Source organism: Hemiscyllium ocellatum, chromosome X, assembly GCF_020745735.1.
Source record: "Hemiscyllium ocellatum isolate sHemOce1 chromosome X, sHemOce1.pat.X.cur, whole genome shotgun sequence".
In the NCBI taxonomy this organism is placed as follows: Eukaryota; Metazoa; Chordata; class Chondrichthyes; order Orectolobiformes; family Hemiscylliidae; genus Hemiscyllium; species Hemiscyllium ocellatum.
Window position 1 is genome coordinate 22,506,886 of NC_083453.1, and position 24,483 is coordinate 22,531,368.

Here is a 24,483-nt window from a genome sequence, read left to right on the forward strand (position 1 = left end):
TTGTTGCTAATTTATGCCTGTTATTTAAACTTTTCATGAAGATCTGTCACTTGGGCGTTGGCTGGATTCGTTGTTGGTCTGTTAGCCGAGCTGGTAGTTTTGTTGGCTGATGTTTCATCCCCTTTCCATGTGACATCATGAGTGCTGTGTTGCTTCCTGTGAAGTGCTGCTGTCCTGTTCCACTTTGATTTTGTGGGTCTGTTTGAGTTGTTTCGGGTTTTCCATTGCAGCAGTTTGTATATTGGGTCCAGGTCAATGTGTTTGTTGATGGAGTCCAAGGATGAGTACCCTGCTTCCAGGAATTCTCTTGCTGTTCTTTGTTTGGCCTGTCCTAGTATCATTGTGTTGTCCCAGTCAAACTCATGGTTCTTGTTGTCCATGTGTATGGATACTCAGGAGAGTTGGTTGTGTCACTGGGTTGTTAGTTGGTGTTCATGGATGTGGGTTGCAAGCTGTCTGCCTGTTCATCTTACATAGTGCTTAGTGCAGTTGCTATAAATTACATTCGGTCTCTACACAGTGGTTATCGGGTCCTTTATTCTAGTGAGCTGCCGGTTGCCGGTTTGTATACTGTCAAATCCCTAGTGGTCGCAGCAGTCTGGTAGTCAGTTTTGAAGTGTTTCTAATGTAGGGGAGAACAGCCAATGCTTTGGGAGGTGTCTTGTCTTCTTGGTGTTGCTTGTCTGTGAGGCATCTGTGCACAAAGCTGTGGGGATATCTGTTTTTTGGTAAGTATTTTGTTTCGGTGTTTTTCATGTCCTTGCAGTTCCAGGTTGTTGCAGCTATCTTAAACAGGGTCCTAACGCAATGAGTCGGACCTCCTCTTGTGGGTGTTTGGGTGGTTACTGTTGTAGTTTAAGATATGATCAGTATGTGTGGTCTTCCTCTGCACTTTTGTTATGCATTCACCATTCTGTGTTCTTGTAACCATCACATCTGGAATGGGAGTTGGTCCTTTCTGGTAAATCTGATCCCAGTGAAAATGCTGTTGATCCTCTGGTGTGTGTTCTCGATTTCAGCTCTTTTGATTATCACAAAAGTGTCATCTACATACCTGATCTATACCTTGGGTTGGATCTGTGGGAGGTCTGTCTGTTCGAGTCTTTGCATTACTGCTTTAGCTATGAGCCTGAGATAGGTGAGCCCATAGGTATCCCATTGATTTGTTCATATACCTGGCTGTTGAAGTGAAGTGTGTTGTTAGACATTGGTCAAGTACTTTTAATATATTGGCTTTGTTGATGGGTTTGTATTCAGTTTGTCTGTTCTGGCTGTCCAGGAGTTTTGCTATAGTTTCCTTGGCTAACGTTATGTCAATTGAAGTGCCATAACATCAAATGAGACCATGTCCTCGTCTTTGTCAATATTCATGTTCTTGATGTTGTCCAGAAATTTCTGCGATGAACGTATGGAGTGTGTAGTTCCACTGATGAGGTATTGAGGCCATCGCTGTAGCTCCTTAGCAAGTCAGTGTCCCTACCAGGAACACCTACGCACAATGGGTCTGAGGGTGGTGTCGGGTTTATGTATCTTTGGGAGTCCAAAGAATCATGGGGTGTTTGTACCTTCTGGTTTCATGCTTTGTCAGTCCATCTTGGTTATGAGTCAGTTTCGTTGTAGGTTCCATAGTGTGTTGATGATTCTGTTAGCTAGTACTGGTGTCGGGTCCGACTCCTTCCATTAGTAGGTGTTGGTATCTGTAAGTAGTCTCCTAGCCTTTTGAATGTACCCTGTAAACTGTTTTGTCTATTACCACTGTCATTTGGTCTTTGTCAGCTGGTACTATTATTATGTTTGTGTCCTTTCTTAGTCCTTCTAGGGCTTTCTCTCCTTTATGCAGCAACTGCACTAAACATTATGTAGGATAAACAGGCAGATAACTTGTGACCCACATCCATGAACACCAACTAGCAACCAAGCAATACAACCAACTTTCCCTGGTATCCATACTCCTAGACAACAAGAACCATAAAAGTTTGACTGGGATAACACAACGATTCAAGGATAGGCCAAACAAAGAACAAATGAATTCCTGGAAGCATGGTACTCATCCACGGACTCCATCAACAAACACATTGACCTGGGCCCAGAATACAAACCGCTGCAATTAAAAACTGGAACCAATATCAACTGGGAACAGCTCATACAGAACCACATCAATTCAAAGCAGAACAGTACAGCAGCACTTCAGAGAAGGCAACACAACACTGTTGATGTCATCTCAAAAGGGGACAAAATGTCTGCCAACAAACCTACCAACTTGCTGAACTGACCAAAAACAAATTATGCCTGTTATCTTATGCCAATTTATATATTTAGATTAGATTAGACTTACAGTGTGGAAACAGGCCCTTCGGCCCAACAAGTCCACACCGACCCGCCGAAGCGCAACCCACCCATACCCCTACATTTACCCCTTACCTAACACTAAGGGCAATTTAACATGGCCAATTCACCTGACCCGCATATCTTTGGTCTGTGGGAGGAAACCGGGGCACCTGGAGGAAACCCATGCAGACACGGGGAGAACGTGCAAACTCCACACAGTCAGTCGCCTGAGGCGGGAATTGAACCCAGGTCCCTGGCGCTGTGAGGCAGCAGTGCTAACCACTGTGCCACCGTGCTGCCCCCTAATTGTTGTGGCTAGTAAGTTTAATGCTTTCCTTGAGAGTTGTGGCTTTTAAGTCTAACATATCAGTATCCTCCATAATTGTCACAGCTATAACTTGTCAACAAGAACACAAAAGTATAATACAATGTTACTCCATAAATGCATCACTTAATGAAATACTTAGTGAGGATGAAAAATGAGCCCCTGAAAATCAGAAAGTAGCCCTCAAAAAAAAATCAAGAGGTATGCTTGAAAAAGAATATCTTGAATCCTTGGCTCAGAGGAGGACACTAAATGGACACTTCCTCCTGTTCTTGTATAACAACCTCAAAGAGGGGACTGAATGGTCTCCTTCGGTTCCCATTAAAAGCTTTGGGTAACATTTCTACATTAAAGGCGTTATATAAACGCAAGTACAATAGTTTTCACGAATTTCTTCCCAATCTTACTTTTTTTTACATCATAGAACCTTGACTTACACTGGCTGTTCTTCAATAATAACAAATTAGAGTTTAACCCATTTTCTTTCAGTTTTGGACTTATCCCTCACGATTTGAGATAAACTACTCAGTGGTGACCTATTTGAAAAGAAGCTCACATAGCTGGTCAGGCGCCCGGTGATGACGTTTTCTCCACGATCACGGAGTATGCGCCGTTCTTGGGCTGTCATCATTATTTAAATTCGGCTTTTCCTTTCACAAAATCGGCGATCATGGCGGTATCTGCTCCTCAGAAACGTTTTTACCGGCAGCGTGCTCACTCCAATCCTATGGCGGATCATGTCTTCGATTAGTGAGTGAGGGAGGAAGAGATTCATTGGGGGGGTGGGGTGGTCACCTTAGTTTTCGGGTAATTTTTAATTAAAGCACCAAAATTATTATCGAAGGAAATTAAAATCTTTTCAAGCACTGAAAGCAACTTTAAAACAAATAGAAAAAAAAAATTCGGCTTGGTAGATCTGAGCATCTCATATGTGTGGATTGCTCTTCATTTGGGGTGCTGGACATCTTGGCGGTCAAACCTTATTGATTAAAGTGTAGCATGGTCACATTATTTAACTACACTGTAATATCGGGTTTCAACTCCAGATTGTGTCATTGGTCACATTTTCTTTCTACACTGTAATATTGAGGTCACGCTGCAGTCTATTTGAGCAGACCACTGTTATACTGTGAAATGGATATGTAGAAGGAAATAACTTTATTGAGTTCACATACTCAGATCTTTTATCTTTTGGGATGGAAGCACAGTTTGTATGTCACTTTCTCAACATTAGAAAGCTCATTGCTGAGTCCCCAAGATTCTTGATTGACAATGATTAGGATCTAACTCAAATGGCTCAGCAATGCCACAATGTTAAAATACTCATTCTATTTTCAAATCTCTCCACAGCCACTTCCTCCCATCTCCCTAGCTGGATAACCTTTTCCTGGCCACAACCGTAAAGACATCTAAACTGTTCCAGTCTGGCCTCTTAAACATTGTGGATTTCCATCACTATTATTGGCCACTGTGTCTTCAGTTGCCAGATCCCCAAGCTCTGCAATTCTTTCCTGAAATCTCTGTCTCCTTTAAAGATGCTTCTTAAAACCTTTCTATTTGAACAAACTTTTGGTCATGTTTAAATCATAAGCTTAGGGATGGAAAGTGGAAAATCTGTCAGAAAAACTATGACAATGAAAAGTAAGTTTTTTTTTCAGATCAGAATTTGGTAGACATAAGAATTTCTGCCTTCCTGTTGCATCCTCCAATCCTTTCTATACTGATCCCAGCCCCAATCTCCCTCAAGTCATAATATATCATTAAAAGAACCCACCCCTTGAATACAATACCATACACTTATTGTGGATAATCTATACTGTCATTTCCATCTACCTGCCTTTGACCCATATCCCTTGATACCAAAATAATAGAAGCAAAATACTGCAGATGCTTGAATCTGAAATAAACTTAGAGAATGCTGGAGAAACTCAGCAAGTCTGGCAACATCTGTGAAGAGAGGAACAGAGTTAATGTTTTGAGTCCAGTCTTATATGGGGCTTTTGAGACTAGCTTGTCAAGTATATTTCAGACTGAGATAGATAGATAGATTTTTAATCAGTAAAGGAATCAAGAGGTGTGGAGCTGAGGATTATCAGCTTAGCAGTGATTGCATTGAGTGGCACAGCAACCTAGATGGAGCAAATGGCCTACTTCTGCTCCTTCATCTAATGGTCCAGAAACCTATTTCTCTGGAGGAATTCGGAACAAGGGGCTACAATCTTGAATTTGGACCTTCAAGAATTGAAAACAGGAAGCACTTTTCCATACACATTAGGATACCTCTCTCGCTCTCCACGCCCCCTCAAAAAGGCTGTGGATGCTGATGGCAATTGGAGCGACGTAGTAGTTCAGTGATTGACACTGCTGCCTCACGCTGCCAGGGACCTGGACTTGATTCCAGCCTTGGGTGATTGTCTGTGTGGCGTTTGCCTGTTCTCCCCATGTCTGCATGGGTTTCCTCTGGGTGCTCTGATTTCTTCCCACAATCCAAAGATGTGCAGGTCAGGTGGATCTGGCCATGCTAAATTGTCCAAAGTGTCCAGGATGTACAGGCTAGGTGGATTAACTATGGTAAATATGGGTTTATGGAGAATAAAGTGGGGGTCTGCATGGGGTGTCTTTGGAGGGTCGGTGTGGACTCAATGGGCTGAATGGCCTCTTTCCACACTAGGGATTCTATAATTAGAATTGAGTTAGAAGTCTTCACAGTCATACTGCACTTGAAATGTTAACTCTGTTTCTCTCTCCATAGATGCTGCCAAACCTACTGAGTTTCTCCAGGATTCTGTGTTTGTCCATGATAATCTTACCTGCTAAGTCTGTCATTTTTGACTGGAAACCTTCAACTGAATGGTGTAACATGCTTAATCAAGGCCCATTGAGTCTGTCCTACCTCTCAATGATATCATCACTTATCTCATAATCCTCAACTCCCCTCCCTGCTTTTTCCCTATAACTCTTGATTCCTTTACTGATTAAAGATCTCTGTCTCAGCCTCGACAACCCTCTGAAGTAAAGAATTCCATAGATTCACTACCCTCTGAGAAGAAATTCTTCTTCGTATGTCTTAAATGTATGACCCTCTATTCGGAGATTCTGCCCTTTAGTCCTAGAGCTTTTCATAAGGGGAATCAACATCTCTGCATTGACCCCATCAAGTAACCTAAGAATCTTGTTTCAATAAGGTTGCCTCGCATTCTTCTAAAGTCCAACAAGCGCAGACCCGATGTACTAAATCTCGCCTTAAGACAATCCCTTCATCCCCAAGATTAGCCCAGTGAACCTTATCTGCTTCCAATGCTCACATATCCTTCCTCTGTTTATGGGACCAAAACTGTTCACGTTATTCTAGATGTGGACTGACCAGTGCCTTGTATAGTTTTAGCAAGACCTTGCTATTTTTCTACTCCATTCTGTTGTCTACCCACCTCACCCACCCCAACCTCTCGCCCTCCACTCCCTCTGCTCCAACCCGAAACTCACCATCAAGCCAGCAGACAAGGAGGGGGCACAGTGGTAGTTTGGCACATCGACATCGACACTACTGAAGCCAGGTGCCAACTTGTAGACACCTCCTCCTACTGCCCCCTCAGCCACTACCTCACCTCCCATCACCAAACCATCATCTCCCAGATCATCCACAACCTCATCACCTCAGGGGATTCCCACCAATAGCCTCCAACCTCATAGTCCAGGAACTCCACACCCCTCCCATTTCTATCTCCTACCCAAAATTCATAAACCTGATTGCCCCGGTCAACCCATTGTCTCAGCCTGCTCCTGCCCCACTGAACTTATCTCTGCATACCTTGACACTGTCCTGTCTCCCTTGGTCCAGGAACTCCTCACATATGTTCGGGACACCATCTACGCCCTCCACCTCCTCCATGACTTTCGTTACCCCAGTCCTCAACGCCTCATCTTCACCATGGACATCCTGTCCCTTTACACATTCATCCGCCATGACGAAGGCCTCCAAGCCCTCTATTTTTTCCTCTACAACTGACCCAACCAGTACCCTTCCTGACACACTCATTCAATTGGCAGAACTGGTCTTCACCTTCGACAATTTCTCCTTCAAGCCCTTCCACTTCCTCCAGACCAAATGGGTAGCCATGGGCACCTGCATGGGCCCCAGCTATGCCTGTCTCTCTGTCGGCTACGCAGAACAGTCTATCTTCCGGAGTTATGCCGGCACCATTCCCCACCTTTTCCTCGGCTACTGTATCGGCGCCACCTTGTGCCCCCACAAGGAGGTTGAACAGTTCATCAACTTCACGAACACCTTCCATCCTGACCTCAAATTTACCTGGACCATCTCGGACACTTCCCTCCCCTTCCTGGACCTCTCCATCTCCATTTCCAGCGACTGCCTTAACACTGACATCTACTACAAACCCACCGACTCCCACAGCTACCTGTACTACACCTCCTCTCGCCCTGCCTCCTGTAAAAATGACATCCCTTATTCCCAGCTCATCTGCCTCTGCTGCATCTGCTCCCAGGAGGACCAATTCCACCACAGAACATCCCACATAGCCGCCTCCTTCAAAGACTGCAATTTCCCCTACTACGTGGTTGACGATGCCCTCCAATGTATCTCCTCCATTTTCCGCTCCTCCACCCTCAAACTCAATCCCTCGAATTGCAACAATGACAGAAACCCCTGGTCCTCACCTTCCACCCCACCAACCTCTGGAAAAATCACATCATTCTCCACCACTTCTGCTACCTACAAATAGACCCCACCACCAGGAATATATTTCCCTCCCCACCACTAGTTGCATTCTGGAGAGACCATTCCCTCCGTGACTCCGTTGTTAGGTCCACACCTTCCACCAACCCACTGGCCGCTCCCGGCACCTTGCCCTGCCACTGCAGGAAGTGCAAAACCTGCGCCTACGTCTCCCCCCTCACCCTCTGTCCAAGCCCCCAAAGGATCCTTCCACATCCAACAGAGATTTACCTGCACTTCCACACATCATCTACTGTGTCCGTTGCTCTCAGTGTGGTCTCCTCTACCTTGGGGAGACAGAATGCCTCCCCTTGCAGAATGTTTTGGAGAACATCTCTGGGACACACACACTAAACAACCCCACTGCCCTGTGGCCGAACACTAACTCCCCCTCTCACCCCACCAAGGACATGTAAGTTCTGGGCTGCCTCCACCGTCAAACCCTAGCCACCATACGCCTGGAGGAAGAACGCCTCATTTTCCAGCCTGGGACCCTTCAACCAGACAGGATCAATGTGGATTACACACACACACCCCTACTCACACCCACCTTATCCCAGATCCTACCTTCCAACCCGGCACTGCCCTACCTGTCCATCTTCCTTCCCACCTATCCTCTCCACCCTCCACTCCAAGCTATCACCTTCATCTACCTATTGCATTCCCGGCTACCCCCCCTCCCATTCATCTCTCAGCCCCCTTGGGCCACCCCCTCATTCCTGGTGAAGAGCTAATGCTCAAAATGTCGACTCTCCTGCTTCTCTGATGCTGCCTGACTGGCTGTGCTTTTCCAGCACCACACTCTTTCAAATAAAATCCAACCATCTATTTGCCACTTCTACTACCTGCTGAACTTGTGTGCTAGTTTTTTATTATGACTTATGCATGAGGCATCCCAAATCCATCAGTGCGTCAGCTTTCTGCAGTCTTTGTCCATTTATATAATATTCAGTTTCTTCTTATTCCTGCCAAAGTGCATAACCTCACATTTTTCCATATTACTAGCCTTTTCCATTATATCATTTGCTAGTTTACCCTCAAAACTTCTCCCCCCTTTTTGTTGGTTATCTTTTTATTGTTTTTACTAATTTAGCAATTTTAAACAGCTTGATTAAATCAACTCAAATTCCTGAACTCAAAACAATCAGCAATAACCATTCAAATTTCCATGGAGAATTTGCAGTTTTACCAAGCAGATAAAGTATGATTCCCTCAAAGTTATAGATAACAATCCCTTGTGTTTGTAACATACGCCTCTCTCTCTGCAGCCCTGTAAAGCCTGAAGAGATGGACTGGTCCCAGCACTACCCTGAATATTTCAAACCACGCTCAGAAAATTACCATCACGATGATGAGAAAGATCTCATTGATGAAAAGAAATTGAAGTTCCAGGTGGAGTTTGCAGATATAGGCTGTGGATATGGAGGTTTACTAGGTATGAATGATGTAGAGCAATCTGGACATATGACCAATTCTCTCAATATTCCATGAGGAAAATGGAATAGAGCAATCTATTCAAACTAAAATGTCTATTTGGTCTGCAAGCATGACCCTGAGCTTCTATCGCTTGTAATTTCACTTCTCCATCTTACTCCTGCTCTGACTTTTCTGTTCATGACCTGCTGCATGTTCCAGTGAATTTCAATTTAATTCAAAGAAAGGCACCCTACAGCCTTCTGGACTCAGAATTGAGTCTGACAATTTTAAGTCCAAATCTCTGCCTCCATCTTGTGTCCTTTTTTTTTTTGCTGGCTTGGTTTTTTTTTTCTAATTTCTTTCTTTATTCCTTCACACTACATTCAAATAGCTGCTGTCCAGCCAAGCGCATTTCATCTGAACACATCTTTTGTTTCTTTGCTAAACCCATCACCACTGTCTTTGTGATTTGTACCAAGAAGTATTTTATCATTTAATCTTTCTGCTTATCAGCGACCTCTGGTCTTCTTTACCCTTTCATTTGCTCCAAACTTGTTTTCTATTTTTCCTCCATTCTGATGAAGGATTATCAGTCTGAAACGTTAACCCTATTTCCCTCCAGAGATACTGCTGAGTATTTCCAGCATTTTTGTTTTTATTTTAAATCAAATCCAAACGTTGTTGTTGAAATCTTAATCTTCCATTTGTGCCTTTCTATTTCTACTTGAAAAGAGCCTTTGGATGCCTTGAGTTTGGAATGCTGAACAAATGCTTGTGGTTGTGCTGATAGTGTCACTGTATTTGATTGAGAGAAGGTGTGATCCTTCGTTTTTTAAAAAAATTTCTTTAAAGACATTTTAGTATATTTTCCCCTCATTTCAGGATTTCAGTGCCTGGCAGTGAAATAAATTTAGTTACCCAGTTTCTTTCTGAACAGGTTTATTAGAATAAAGTACTCAGATCGTGCGCAAAAGATAATGCGGACTGTAGAGTAAGCATTGCAGTGATTAAAACAACGTTCCACAGCTTATTTTTCTAATAAACCTGTTCAGAGATATTATTGCACACCTCTGGAGCAGGTGGGACTTGAACCCAGGCCTCCCAGTTCAGGAGTGGGACACTACCACTGCATTACAAGAGGTCCTTCTACAATGTTCCACAATTGCTGTGAGCCAAATGGCTATCACGTGCTCAAATTCTTAGGATGCACCAAGTTTATTTTGGAGTATTTTTGAGAAGGACTTACAACAAGAAGACAAAAAATTGCTCAATGGGGATCTATGTTTAGCAACTTGCAAGACAGGAATAAATAAACAAATGCTGTCAAGTTACTACATAATATTGGGTACAAGTGATGGATTTATTTCCAGTTCTGACCCTCCAATATATTTTTTTAAAGGATTACTTTTCTAATTTTCTAATGTAAACATTTAATTTGTTTCATGCAACATTGTCTCAAATGTTTCAAAAGCTATTATATTTGAACAACTGATAATTATGAAATATCACATGATGTGGGATAATTGAGAGACTCTTCTGTGTTAGCCCAGCAGACATTTTCAAAATCTGAATTATGGCTATTTGGTGGTCTGTGAATTGTCAAAATATTCTTAAAGCAGTAGCTCCATCTAGTGGTGGGAATTTAATGTTGTACTGGAATATTAAACAACCTGATGTAGTGTGTCTTAGGTTTTGTGAACAGGAGTTTTGGGATTTTTGTGTTTATTGCAAAGTGGTGAAAAATCCAATTGTGTATCCACTAATCCTTTGTCAATAAGTAATATTTCAGAACTGTTTGGACAGCAAATAATTCCTGGAACTTGTGGTACTTGAAACCAAGATGATTTATATTTTTAAATGTTCAAGGCTTGTGTCAAAGTTTAATCAATGGCTGAGGGCAATTTTGTTTCTGAACATTCATTGATTTTTAAAATTGCTAAAAAATTTAAAGTTCTACAAATGCATTCAGAAGTCCAATACTTAGAAATTGTGTTTAATTTCAGCTTTCAATTGGAGTATTCATTCTCTTATCAGGGTGCTGTTTTTTCTACTTACCATTTTGGAAATATCATCTTTGTAATTTGTTGTCTAACACTATTGCACAGTGTAACTAATGATAATACTGGATAAGTCAGATTGCAGAGGAAAATCTGATTAGTTTTATTTTTTGCTACTTGACAGCTGTGGTCAGTCACTGAATCTGTTCACGAGCCTGTTAATGTACTTATACGCCAAAAGGACAAAAACAAAGCAGCAAAAAGAAATATTCAACCCTTTTTCGCCCAGTAATATCCTTTTATTAATAAATAGTCAACTGCAGTGAAGAATCACTCCTATCTTCACTCTTTAATTTCTGACTCACTTGACAAGGTTGCATGCACTTCTTTTCAGCAAATTTCTGCACTTTTGCAGGTCCAATTCTCTGTCTCTCTCCAGAGACACACAGACATAGGGTAACTCACTGATGGTTTCTGATTTAGAATTCTAAGAAAAGCTGAGGATTTTTTTCCAGCCCTGTCTACTTAGACTGCAAGAATAACTTTATACTTAATTCCAGCTCTAATGGCCTGGAGACTGCCAAAAGTAAGCTGCCCTTTGCTGGTATGGATCTTTACTTTCTGAACAGAACCTATTTCTGGCCTCGGTCTTTTTTATGAATTACAGAAAAAAGTTTAATCGAGTAAACACCAGCAATTATCTCACCAGGTAGTTTATCTAGGCATTTAGCCTTGAAAATGATATTTTGACCCACTATGTTTTTTTAAAAAAACAATTCTGAGTCTTAAACAAAAAAGTAGCATTCACAGAACTTACAGCCTAAAACCCACTTTGTAAACCAAGTTTCCAAATAATAAATCTTCACACAAGGAAAGATGCTTACTGCTGTATTAATCCGTATACTTAAAGTCACAGATGTGTACAGCACGGAAACAGACCCTTCAGTCCAACTCATCCATGCTGACCAGATATCCTAAACTGATCTGGTCTCATTTGCCAGCATTTGGCCCATATCCCTCTAAACCCTTCCTATTCATATACCCATACAACATTTAAAAGGTATTTGGAATTGTACCAGCCTCCACCTCTTCCTCTGGCAGCTCATTCCACACACGCATCACCCTCTGTGTGGAAAAAGTTGCCCCTTAGGTCCCTTTTTTAAATGTTCTCCATCTTACCCTAAACCTATGCCCTCTAGTTCTAGACTCCCCCACCCCAGGGAAAAGTCTTTGTCTGTTTACCTTGACCATGTCCCTCATGATTTTATAAACCTCTAAGATCACCCCTCAGCCTTTGATGCTCCAGGGGAAACAGCCCCAGCCAATGCAGCCACTCCCTATAGCTCAAATCCTCCAATCCTGGCAACATCCTTGTAATTCTTTTCTGAACCCTTTCAAGTTTCACAACATCCTTTCGATATGAAGGAGACCAGAACTGCACACAATATTCCAACAGTGGCCTCACCAATGTCCTGTACAGCTGCAACATGACCTCCCAACTCCTGTACTCAATGCTCTTACCAATACAGGAAAGCATACCAAACATCATCACTATCCTATCTTCATGCAACCCCACTTTCAAGGGCATATGGACCTGCACTTCAAGGTCCCTTTGTTCAGAAACACTCCCCAGGACTTTACTATGAAGGCCTGATTTGCCTTTCCAAAAATGCAGCACCTCGTTTATCTAAATTAAACTCCATCTGCTATTCCGCGGCCCGTTGGCCCATCAAATCAAAATCCTGTTGTACTCTGAGGTAATCTTCTTCACTGTCCACTACACCTCCAATTTTGGTGTCATCTGCAAACTTACCATTATGGAGAAAGTGAGAACTGCAGATGCTGGCGATCAGAGCTGAAAAATGTGTTGCTGGAAAAGCGCTGCAGGCCAGGCAGCATCCAAGGAGCAGGAGAATCGACGTTTCGATCATAAGCTCTTCTTCAGGAATGAGGAGGGTGTGCCAAGCAGGCTAAGATAAAAGGTAGGGAGGAGGGACTTGGGGGAGGGGCGTTGGGAATGTGATAGGTAGAAGGAGGTTAAGGTGAGGGTGCTAGGCCGGAGAGGGGGTGGGGGCGGAGAGGTCGGGAAAAAGATTGCAGGTCAAGAAGGCGGTGCTGAGTCCGAAGGTTGGGACTGAGATAAGGTGGGGGAGGGGAAATGAGGAAGCTGGAGAAATCTGCATTTATCCCTTGTGGTTGGAGGGTTCCTAGGTGGAAGATGAGGCGCTCTTCCTCCAGGCGTAGTGTTGCCATGGTCTGGCGATGGAGGAGGCCAAGGACCTGCATGTCCTTGGCGGAATGGGAGGGGGAGTTGGGTTGGTTGGTGCGGGTGTCCCAGAGGTGTTCTCTGAAACGTTCCGCAAGTAGGCAGCCTGTCTCCCCAATGTAGAGGGATGAATGCAGATTTCTCCAGCTTCCTCATTTCCCTCCACCTTATCTCAGTCCCAACCCTTGGACTCAGCACCGCCTTCTTGACCTGCAGTCTTCTTCCCAGCCTCTCCGTCCCCACCCCCTCTCCGGCCTATCACCCTCGCCTTAACCTCCTTCCAGCTAGCGTACTCCCAACGCCCCTCCCCCAAGTCCCTCCTCCCTACCTTTTATCTTAGCCTGCTTGGCACACCCTGCTCATTCCTGAAGAAGGGCTTATGCCCAAAACCTCGATTCTCCTGCTCCTTGGATGCTGCCTGACCTGCTGCACTTTTCCAGCAACACATTTTTCAGCTCAAACTTGTTATTATGTTTGTTCAGGATAATTACAAATCACGACACTAGTCAATTGTCAGTGAGCTAAACTAAAAAGAGTCTGGTTTAATTGAAAATGTTGGGAGAATATTTTACTTAAAGAGGAAAAATATCGTCTCTGATGATCGATTCAATCAGATTTCGATTGCAAATTATTTTATCAAAAATATTTCCAATGATTGCTGACATCGTACATGTATCAAAGAGTTAATACGAGGGACTAGTGCTCACATTGCACTGTAGCACCTACCTCATTGTTCCCCAATTCTTTCTTCCTGATCAGTAACTGTCCTTGCATCTATGACTCTGTCACTAATTTTAGTCAGGTCCTCTGCAATACATTTAATCTAGGATTTTGGTGCCTCTTTAAAGCCAATTAACCCTCCTGTAGCAGAGGTCTGTTGTTACTTGCACCTTGCGTGACACTGTTGTATCCTGTTTGGTTTAATGCAGTTTAGATTAAGTCAAACCTATATTGTTCCTTGGAGCTAAGCACCAAAGGGTGGTCTTAAATTGCACACAGCAGATTTTATTAATGGACCTGTTTTTTTTACAGTTGAGTTATCTGACCTATTTCCCAATTCATTGATTCTGGGTCTCGAAATCCGAGTGAAGGTATCTGACTATGTCATTGATCGCATCAAATCGCTAAGAGCTTCCAATCCTGGAAAGTACCAGAACATCGCGTGCATTAGAAGCAATGCCATGAAGTATTTACCAAACTTCTTCAAAAAAGGGCAGGTACAGTGATTGGTTTATTCATTGACTGTGACTTTCCCATAGTAGAACTCCTGTGCTGAAAATTTCAGCATCCCCTCGGTTGTTTAATCATTTATCATCTAATGTTTCTCTGGAATATTTGGCACTTTCTCAAAATTCTACAACAATTGTTTCTCTTTGCAGCTAAGTAAGATGTTTTTCCTCTTTCCGGATCCACATTTTAAAAAGACAAAACACAAATGGAGAATAATTAGCTCTACGTTGCTGGCTGAATATGCTTATGTACTGCGTGTCGGGGTAAGTGTCTTTTCATTCCATTATTAGTGTTAAGACTCATGATAGTACCTGATTATGAACTTCCACTTCATCTAGGCAGTACTATTTGATTCATTGTCACATTTTATCAAGATATAGTGAAATGTATTGTTTTATTGTTTTGCTAACCAAACAAATCATACCCTGCATAAATACATCAGGGTAATAGAACAGAATACAGAATATCGTGTTACAGCTAAGAAGGTGCAGAGAAAGGTCATCTCTGTGCAGATTTGTACTTGCTTCTGGTTTTATGAAATAATTGTGTTTTTTGGGTAATAAGAGCTCTTTTCCTGACATTGACTTTTTTTTTCTGTCCTTAGGGTTTGGTCTACACAATTACTGATGTGCAGGAAGTACATGAGTGGATGGTCAAACACTTCACGGAACACCCATTGTTTGAATACGTTCAACTAGAGAAACTGGTGAGAATTATACTTGCATACACATAGATGTTACGATACAAATTTGAATTGTGCAAAAGTATACTTCAGAAGTGCTTCATTGGCTGTAAAGCACTTTGAAATATCTGATGACTGAAAAGCACTATGTAAATGTAAGGTCTGCATAATGGTAAGTCTAATTCTTTAAAGCATATAATACATTTCAGAGAATTCTTCCTTCGTCAATTGTTTTATCAACACTCCCCTCTATTCATACTATTTTCTTGCCCCCCCCCCCCAGGCCCTGGATAGTTCCCATAAGGTTTGACAGTCCTTTTGATTTATCTCCCAACTTGCTGTTCTTCACACTTGAAATTGAACAAAAACTTTTTCCGCCTTTCTTAGTTTGCCAGCTCCCCAATCCTGTTGTTTGTTTTAGTGCACTATTCAGCAGGAACCAGTTGGTTTTCTATTCCCTGTCCAAAGGTCAGAGACACTGAACTATGTGAACAAAAGCAAGTGGTGGAGGCGGGTACAATTATAACATTTAAAAGGCATCTGGATGAGTACACGAATGAGAAGGGGTTAGAGGGATATATGCCAAATGCTGGCAAATGGGACTAGGTCAGATTGGGATGTGTGATCGGCGCAGACAAGTTGGATCTATTTCCATGCTGTATGACTCTGTCTCTGTGCCCATGGGGCCCCTGTTCCAGCAAAGAAGTCAACAGATTTTGAGGAGAAAATTGGCACAAACATTTTGAACTAGCCATGTCCAGGCCCAACGTAGATTTGTTTTTAAAAGTGAAATAATTCTGAAATCAAGATTTTCTTCTGAGTCTTGAGTTGGAAATCTTCTAATGCCAAGTTGACCATTTCAGTTTGAATTTATCGGTATCTGTGCTTTCTGATTTTGCTTCATCCCAGGCTATGGGACTTTCTTCGGATCCCCTCCTATTTCCAATGGAATTTGATCTTTAATTTGTTGCAAAATCTGTTATTTTGTGACCCTTCACTGCCATAGGGAAGGAAAATGAGAGTTGTGCCTGTGCTACTATTTAATGCAGCTCCTAGTTTGCCATTTCAGATTGGGTCAGTGAAGTTTACTTTTATCATTCCTAGCTATGGGTGGGTGGGAGGCATCTTTTAAAAGAAACTTGGGATACCTTTCTGATGCCTTATTTATCTCTTTAAACCAGAAAGATGACATCATCATTGATCGCCTTGGTGTCTGCACAGAAGAAGGTAAAAAAGTATTAAGGAATGGAGGACAGAATTTTACTGCAGTATTTCAACGAGTTGAGGATAAAAACCAGAAGCTGAAAATTGAAGAGCAAAAGTCCTGAGAGGAACTCTCATTTGATTTCACAGAGGTAAATGACAAAGTGGTAAGCTCACGTCATTTGGAACACACAAGACCCACTCTGGTGGCTACAACTGGAGAAACTGCATTGAAGGTGGGGTGGCCCACCTAAATGAACTGAAAATAACCTTAATGGCAGTCTTCAAATACAAGTGTCGACAACTGTACATTCTTGCATGAATGTTACATATCAACAATATAAGTGAAGGGTTTGAAAGTTGGTTACCTAGAGGCAATTTACAGACGTTTAGTTTTATGGTTGTAAAATATTTATCAATACTATATTCCTTATTTCATGCTCTAAAAATCAATGTAAAAGATTCTACTGAAATATGTACATCAGAAGTCTTCACTGTGACTGATTTGTTTGTTTAGTCTTGCTGCAGTTGAGAATTATATCACCTTTAATTTGCATGCTTGAACTTAAAGCTTCTTTAAACAGCTGCCTATACTACAGCAGTAATGACATTTCCCAAAACCCAGTTAATTATTTTCTGGTTTCCTGAGGCTGTGAAAGGCAGTATACAAATACAATTCTGTCTGCCTGTCTTTACATCAGAGGATTTATCAAGCAGGCTCAATGCCATATTAATAATAACTACTTTTGCTTCCTTTAGTACCTTGAGTGTCATCTTATCTCCATTGATAGCACTCCCCTCTGAGTCACAGGATTGTGATTTGAATCTGACTCATAATATAAAGACTGCTGCACTGTTGGAAGTCTCTTCACCGATGAAATAATTATCTTCTATCTTTGAAATTAATTATCATCCATTCAGAAAATTCTCCCAGTGTACTGGTCAGCATTCATCTCGCAACAATGTTCTCAAAAGGGTCTTATTGTGAATAATTTCACTCTTGCAAATCATTACCGTACAAAAGTAACTACGTTTCAAAGTTAACCATTACATAACACCAGGTTATAGTCCTACAGGTTTATTTTGAAGTATTAGCTTTCGGAGCACTGCTCCTTTGTCAGATAGCTAGCTAGGTGAAGGAGCAGCACTTCAAAAGCTTGTACTTCCAAATAAACCTGTTGGACTATAACCTGGTGTTGTGTGATTTTTAACTTTGTCCACCCCAGTCCAACACTAGCACCTCCACCATCATACATTTAAAAGATATTTATTTAAATGTGTACCACTGTAGGACATCCCGCAGATATAGAAAATAAATTCAAGCTGTTTCATTTGGTTATTTTCTTTTTCTAATATTTATTTTCAGCTATGGAAAAAACTAAAATTTGGCTAGTTGACTGTGGCCACTGAGTTAAAATTATCTTGATCTTAATCCATATTGTAATGAAAACAGACTATTTTGATCTTTTGCTTTTGAAGAGTAGATGTTCATTATTCTGATTCAACTTTATCATTAAGATATTTTAGTATGAAACGGTGGACTGCTGGAACTGACACCTGCAACACAACATTATAAAACACACACTTCAATTTCATAAATTCTGCCAAATTTTGATTTTGTCTCCAATCTTGTTCCCAATAAATAACCCTTATTTTAAAAAAAAGAAATTGAACAAAATTCCCCTTTGTATGGATTTGCCATTAATTGAAACTTTATAATAGTGCTGGGGTTTCAATAGTCAACATGTTAGTAGGCATTAATATCAGACTGGTTCATTACTGCTGTCACAACAGGTGCCAGGTTCACTGGCATCATTACCAATATGATCATGAAAGTATACAATCTTGTTTCTAATTGACTTTAATGGATTGGATTGAACAGTGTCATGTATTTTGACACATGTTACAGGGCAAATGTGCATTTCTTAGACACAGAATTTTTGACTTTGCAATAAAGTTGCTGTGCTTTCAGGTGATGAGGTCAGTAGTTACAGCACACAGCTTGTAAAAGAAGGGCAATAATTAACTGAAAGGGTCACTGAGTTAGAGTTGTAAGGGCCAAATATGTATTTTTAAAAACTTATATGTTGGAATTAAGTCAATCGAATATATTTTTTCTGGGTAGGCTAAGTTCTGCAGGCTACTTGTATGCCTTTTTACATTTTTAAACAGTATTCACAATTTGTGTCTCTGAAATCTACCATGGTTTTGCAGAAACTCTGGCTTCATTTTTTGTTCATTCTTATCTACACACTCTTGAGTAGGGATCCTATTGTCACTTTGTATTTTATAAATATGTCCTCATTTCATCAATTCAGGATTTTAAAAACTGCAAGTTTATGTTCCATGTGTATTCTATAAATTTTGAAATTAGTGACCATTCAGAAAATACAGCCACTTTTGATGGAATGAAGTAATGCTTTTTGTGTGAGATCACTGAAAACAATGCTTGTGTTTACTGGCATTTGAGCAGCTGTTTTTAACAGCACTTGAACTGGAGTAGCTTTTTCTATAATATTTTAAATGTGTTTAAAATTGATTAAAATTTGCAATCTGCTCAAACCCTTTCTTTCCCATAAACCACAAATAAGTGGATAGAGCCTTTTTATAATAAGGATTGGCTCTTTCGGAATCTCTGTGGAGATTTCACAATTCACGATCCTAAAATGCTGTGTCCTTCTTTAGTCGGAAACTAGCCAGCATATTTCAATTTGCAAAGCTGTTGGATCAAGCAGCAATTTAAGGTGCTTCATAAGCATTATTGGCCAATTATTTGAAATGAGCCACATAGAGATAGTAGGACAGAAAGTGGTTTGGTCTAACAAGCAGAGGGGGGCTTGGGGAGCAAATTTCAGAACTTGGGACCCAGTGGTGAAGGGATATGTGAAGGGCCAAACCAAGAGGAGCACAGAAGTTTGGAGAAGGATAAGAGATAGTGGGCTAGGTTCATGGAGCAATGGCTGCCACTGGTGGACTGATGGAAATCCAGGGATAGACAAAACAACAGATTGGAGGAGCATAGAGTTCTCAGTAGATCTTAGGGCAGGAGTTCAGAACACCTGCAAATATTTCTGTTGTTCAGTGGGAAGAGGATTTAAAATCATAGAGTCATATAGCACAGAAATAGCCCCTTCACCCCAACTTATCTGACATGACCAGACATCCCGATCTGACCTAGTCCCATTTACCAGCATTTGGTCCATATCCCTATCAACCCTTCCTATTCATACACCCATTCAGCTGTCTTTTTAAATGTTGTAATTGTATCTATCTCCATCACTTCCTCTGACAGCTCATTCTGTACTTGCACCACCTTCTGCATGAAAAAAATTATGACTCCAGTCCTTTATCAATCTTTTCCCCCCACCTCACCTTTAAACCTATGCCCTCTACGTTTGGACTCTCCTTTCCTGGGAAAAAGACCTTGGCTATTTATCCCATCCATGCCCCTCATGATTTTATAAATCTCTTTCGGATTGCCCCTCAGTCTTCTACACTCCAGTGGAAAAAAAGTCCCAGCCTATTCAGCCTCTCAAAGCATGCTCGAGGAGCCAAATGGCCTACTCCTACTACTAGTTCTTATGTTCTCTCCCTATAACTCAGACCCTCCAATCCCAGCAACATTCTTGTAAATGTTTTCTGCACCCTCTCCAGTTTAACAACATTCTTGCTATTAGAAGGGCCACCAGAATTGCCCGCAGTATTCCAAATGTAGCCTCACCAGTGTCCTGTACAACTGCCACATGATGTTTCAACTCCTATATACCATGCTCTGACCAATCAAGGCAAGCATGTCAAATGCCACCTTCACCACACTGTCTACCTATGACTCCACTTTCAAGGAACTATGCACCTGCACTGCTACATTCCTAGAACTCTTTTTGTTTGGCAACACTCCCCAAGACCCTACCATTAACCAGAACATTTGGTGAGGCCACCTTTGGAATATTATGTGCAATTCTGGTTTCCCTCCTTTTGGAAGGATGTTGTGAAACTTGACAGGGTTCAGAAAAGATTTACAAGAATGTTGCCAGGGTTGGAGGGTTTGAGCTACAGGGAGAGGCTGAACAGGCTGGGGCTGTTTTCCCTGGAGTGTTGGAGGCTATGGGGTGACCTCATAGAGGTTTACAAAATTATGAGGGGCTTGGATAGGGTAAATAGACAAGGCCTTTCCCTGGAGTGGGGAAGTCCTGAACTAGAGGGCATAGGTGTAGGACGAGAGGGGAAAGATATAAAAGGGACCTAAAGGGGCAACATTTTCATGTCGAGGGTGGTGCACCTATAGAATGTGCTGCCAGAGGAAGTGGTGGAGGCTGGTACAATTTACAGCATTTAAAAGTCATCCGGATGGGTATATGAATAGGAAGAGTTTAGAGGGATATGGGCCAAGTGCTGGCAAATGGGACTAGATTGGGTTAGGATATATGGTCGACGTGGATGAGTTGGACTGAAGGGTCTGTTTCCATGCTGTACATCTCTATGACTCTATTAACTTTAGCACATTCAGTGATTTGATCTGTTTGGTCACCAAGATTACAGTGCACGATTGACATCTATTGATTTTGCTGAGTTATGTTTATATATTAAACAAGTGATGGAAAGATTTGCCCTGGCTCTTTGCCAAGGTCGGAACAATTAAATGTGTTGAGATACGGAAAAAGTACTAAGTAATAAAACTACTCCTAGTTTATTGATCTTGATCTTTTGCTCATTTCTAATGGCTGAATGACTAATGTATCTTTGTACAGATTTACAGTCAATGGCCTTTTTAATACACCCTGCAAAAGAATTTGTTACTAAACACATGGTTTCTTTTGACTAATGTATGTATTTAGGACAGAACCTCATGGTTTTTGTGTCAAAACTCCTTCTAATGACATGTCATTATCATTACTGAGCTGCCTGTTCTGTCTAGCAATAGTTATTTTAAAAGTTTAAAGGGTAGCAGTTTTAAATACAAAAATCTGGTTAAACCTGTGCATAACAAAGTTTTATCAATATTCTGAACAGTGAAATAAACACTGTAATATGACTATTACATTATATAACTATTTTCTGGTACATTTTGTCACCAAACTAATCATAGAACACTTCCAGAAGAAGGCCATGTGCTTTGCCATGCCTTTGCTAGCTCTCTGCATGAGCAATTCACCTAGTCCTACTCCCAATCTTTTCCCTGCAGTCCTGCAAATATGTTCTCTTCAGATCTTCAAATCTCTTTTCAGTGGTCATATCCCTGCCTCAGACGGCAGGCTACGTTCAAGTCCCACCTGCTCCAGAGATGTGTAATGTATCTGAACAGGTTGATTGGAAAATATCTTCAAATTTCTTTTAAAGCCCTTGATTAGATCTGCCTCCACCACAGCACATTCCGCTGCAGTGGCCGATACATTGGGTCCAGGTCGATGTGCTTGTTGATTGAATCACTCATCCACTGATTCAATCAACAAGCACATCGACCTGGACCCAACATACCAGCCACTGCAGCGGACAGCTGGAACTGACAACCGGAAGCAGATACAAATCACTATAAATGCTGGAGGAAGGATCACAGAAGGCTCCCAAGCACTGAAGATGTCACCAAGAAAGGGGACGAAACGTTTGCAACAAAAACTCCCAGCTCGGCGAACAGAACCACAACAACGAGGACCCGAGCTACAAATCTTCTCACAAACTTTGACCATTGTTCGCAGCGAACTGCCCAGCCTTTAGGACAACATAGACAACAACACCACAAAACCCTGTCACGGAAACCACTGCAAGACATGTCAGAGTGTCAACGTGGACACCACCAACCATGTACGTGGCAGGTACTCGTGACTTGGCCAACATTGTCTATCTCAGAGGCTGCAGACAAGGATGCCCTGAGGCATGGTACATTGGCAAGACCAAGCAGACACTATGACAATGGATGAATGGACACTGCACAACAATCGCCAGACAGGGAACACTTCAGCAGTCGGGCATTCTGCCTCGATCTTCGGGTAACTGTCCTCCAAGGTGGACTTCGGGATTCGCAACGATGCACACAGTGGCCAAGCAGAGGCTGATAGTCTAGTTTGGTATCCATCATAGGGATGGCCTCAACTGGGACCTTGGGTTCATGTCAAACTACAGGTGACCCCACTCCACGCTATACTCACACACGTACATGCACATTCCTGATGAAGGGCTTATGCCCAAAACATCAATTCTCCTGTTCCTCGGATGCTGCCTGACCTGCTGTGCTATTTCAGCACAACACTCTTGACTCTGATCTCCAGCATCTGCAGTCCTCACTTTCTCCTAGCTGATTTCCACATACATGTACACTCTTACATGCTCTCACACTCCCACAGACCCTCTCTCATACACATTCTCCCTCAGACACACACACACTCTCACTCTTCCCCTCCCCCTCTCCTGCCCTTTACCCCGTCTCCTGCTCTCTCCCTTCCCCCACCCCTCTCACCCCCCTCTTTCTCTCCTCCCTCTCCCTCCACCCGTCTCGTGCTCTCACACCTGCTCATGCTGTCTCTCTATTTCACTTTCTCTCGCGCGCGCTCTCTTGCTCTCTCTCTCTCTCTCGCGCGCGCTCGCTCTCAATTTCGCGCACTCTCTCTTGGTCTTTCGCGCTCTCGCACGCACTATTTCGCTTGCTCTCTCGCGCGGGCACTCTGCATTTTGCTCACTGTCTCGCGCTGTTTCTCACGCGCACGCGCTCTCTTGCCCTCTCTCCATTTCGTGCGCACTCTCTCGCGCCTTCTTGCTCACTCTCGCGTGCTCTCTCTCTCCATTTTGCTCGTTCTCTTTTGCGGTCACTCTCAATTTTGCTTGCTCGCTCTCTTGCTCTCTCTCTGTCTCTCTTGTGCTCGCTCTCTCTCTCTCTCTCTCTCCATTTCGTGCGCTCTCTCTTGCACTTCCTCTCCATTTCACATGTTCTCTATCGCTCTCTCATGCTTTCTCTCTCTCAATCTCTCGGTCTTGCTGTCTCGCGTGCTCTCCATTTTGCGCTACCTTGTGCACTCTCTCTTGCGCATTTTCTCTCTTGCTCTCATACTCTATCTCTCCCTTTCTCTCTGGCTGTCTCTCTCTCTCCATTTTGCACACTCTCTCTGGCTCTCTTTCTCTCTGTCTCTCTCCATTTCACGCTCTCTTGCACTCGCTCTGCCTTTCACTCACTCTTGCTCTTTTTTGTGCTCTCTCTCGCCCTTGTTCTCTCTTTCTTGCTCTCGTTCTCACTTGCTTGCTCTCTCTTTCTCTCTTATGTGCTCTCTCTCGCGCGCTCTCTCTTGCTCTCGCTCTCTTTCTCTCTCTCACTATCTCTTGGTCTTTCTCCCTCTCTCCATTTTGCTTGCTCTCTCATGCACTCGCTCGCTCTCTCTTGCTCTCACTCTCTTGCGCTCTCTTTCTCTCTCTCGCTATCTCTTGGTCTTTCTCCCTCTCTCCATTTTGCTTGCTCTCTCATGCACTCGCTCGCTCTCTCTTGCTCTCGCTCTCTCGTGTTCTCTTGCTCTTTCTCTCTCGCTATTTCTCGGTCTCTCTCCATTTCGCTCACTCTCTCATGCACTCGCCCGTTCTCTCTTGCTCCCTCTCCATTTCGCTGTCTCTCTCGCATGCTCTCTCACCATTTTGCTCACCCCTGGTATTTTGCGTTCACTTGATCTCCCTTTTGCGTGCATGTGCGCTCTCACTGTCTTTCTCTCATGCACTCGCTTTCTCGCTGGCTGTCTTGCTCGCCCTCTCGCTCTCATCTCATTCTCTTGCTGCCTTCCTCTCGCGCGCGCTCGTGCTCTCTCACTGCCTCTCTTGCGTTCACGCTCATGGGCTCTCTCGCTGCTTCGTGCACGCTCTCTTGCTCTCCCTTTCTCTTGCTCGTGCTCTCACTCTCTCTCTCGTGTGGCCTCTTGCTCTCACTCTCGCTCACTGTCTCTCACGCTCTGTCTCTCTCGCACTTGCTCTCTCGCTCTCGCGTGGGTGTGCGTGCTCGCGCTCTCTCTCTCTCTGTTGTGTGCGCACTCTCACGCTCTCTATCGCCCAAATGCCTGTGCTCTCTCTCTCTCTCATGCATGCTCTTTCTCTCTCTTGGGCGTGCTCTCTCTCTCTTTCGTTTGCGTTCTCTCGCTCGCAAGTGCACTCTCTCTCCCTCTCTTGCCCACGCATGTGCTCTCTCACTCTCACACACTCGATCTTTCTCTGCCTCTCGCACACACGCTCCCTCTCTGTCTCTCACGCTCTCTCTTGCGCACTCACGCTCTCTCGCACTCATGTTCGATCTCTCTCTCTTGTGTGCACTCACGCTCACTCGTTCTCTCCCTTCCG

The 24,483-nt window shown here is 42.9% G+C and overlaps 1 protein-coding gene across 1 annotated transcript; it reads left to right on the forward strand.

The window, feature by feature from the left end:
- The first annotated feature begins 3,309 nt into the window (after positions 1–3,309).
- Positions 3,310–21,230, forward strand: mettl1 (methyltransferase 1, tRNA methylguanosine). Its single transcript, XM_060820902.1, has 6 exons — positions 3,310–3,403; positions 8,657–8,823; positions 14,100–14,284; positions 14,447–14,560; positions 14,902–15,003; positions 16,161–21,230. The coding sequence occupies exons 1-6, from the start codon at positions 3,324–3,326 to the stop codon at positions 16,305–16,307; spliced, it is 795 nt and encodes a 264-aa protein (XP_060676885.1). The 5' UTR covers positions 3,310–3,323; the 3' UTR covers positions 16,308–21,230.
- Positions 21,231–24,483: the final 3,253 nt, after the last annotated feature.

Excerpts from the sequence above, each read along its gene's own strand:
- mettl1 (XM_060820902.1), top strand. The coding sequence starts at position 3,324 with ATGGCGGTATCTGCTCCTCAGAAACGTTTTTACCGGCAGCGTGCTCAC. Across the intron at positions 3,404-8,656 it reads GCGGATCATGTCTTCGATTA|CCCTGTAAAGCCTGAAGAGA; the intron begins GTGAGTGAGGGA and ends CTCTCTCTGCAG. Across the intron at positions 14,561-14,901 it reads CTTATGTACTGCGTGTCGGG|GGTTTGGTCTACACAATTAC; the intron begins GTAAGTGTCTTT and ends TTCTGTCCTTAG.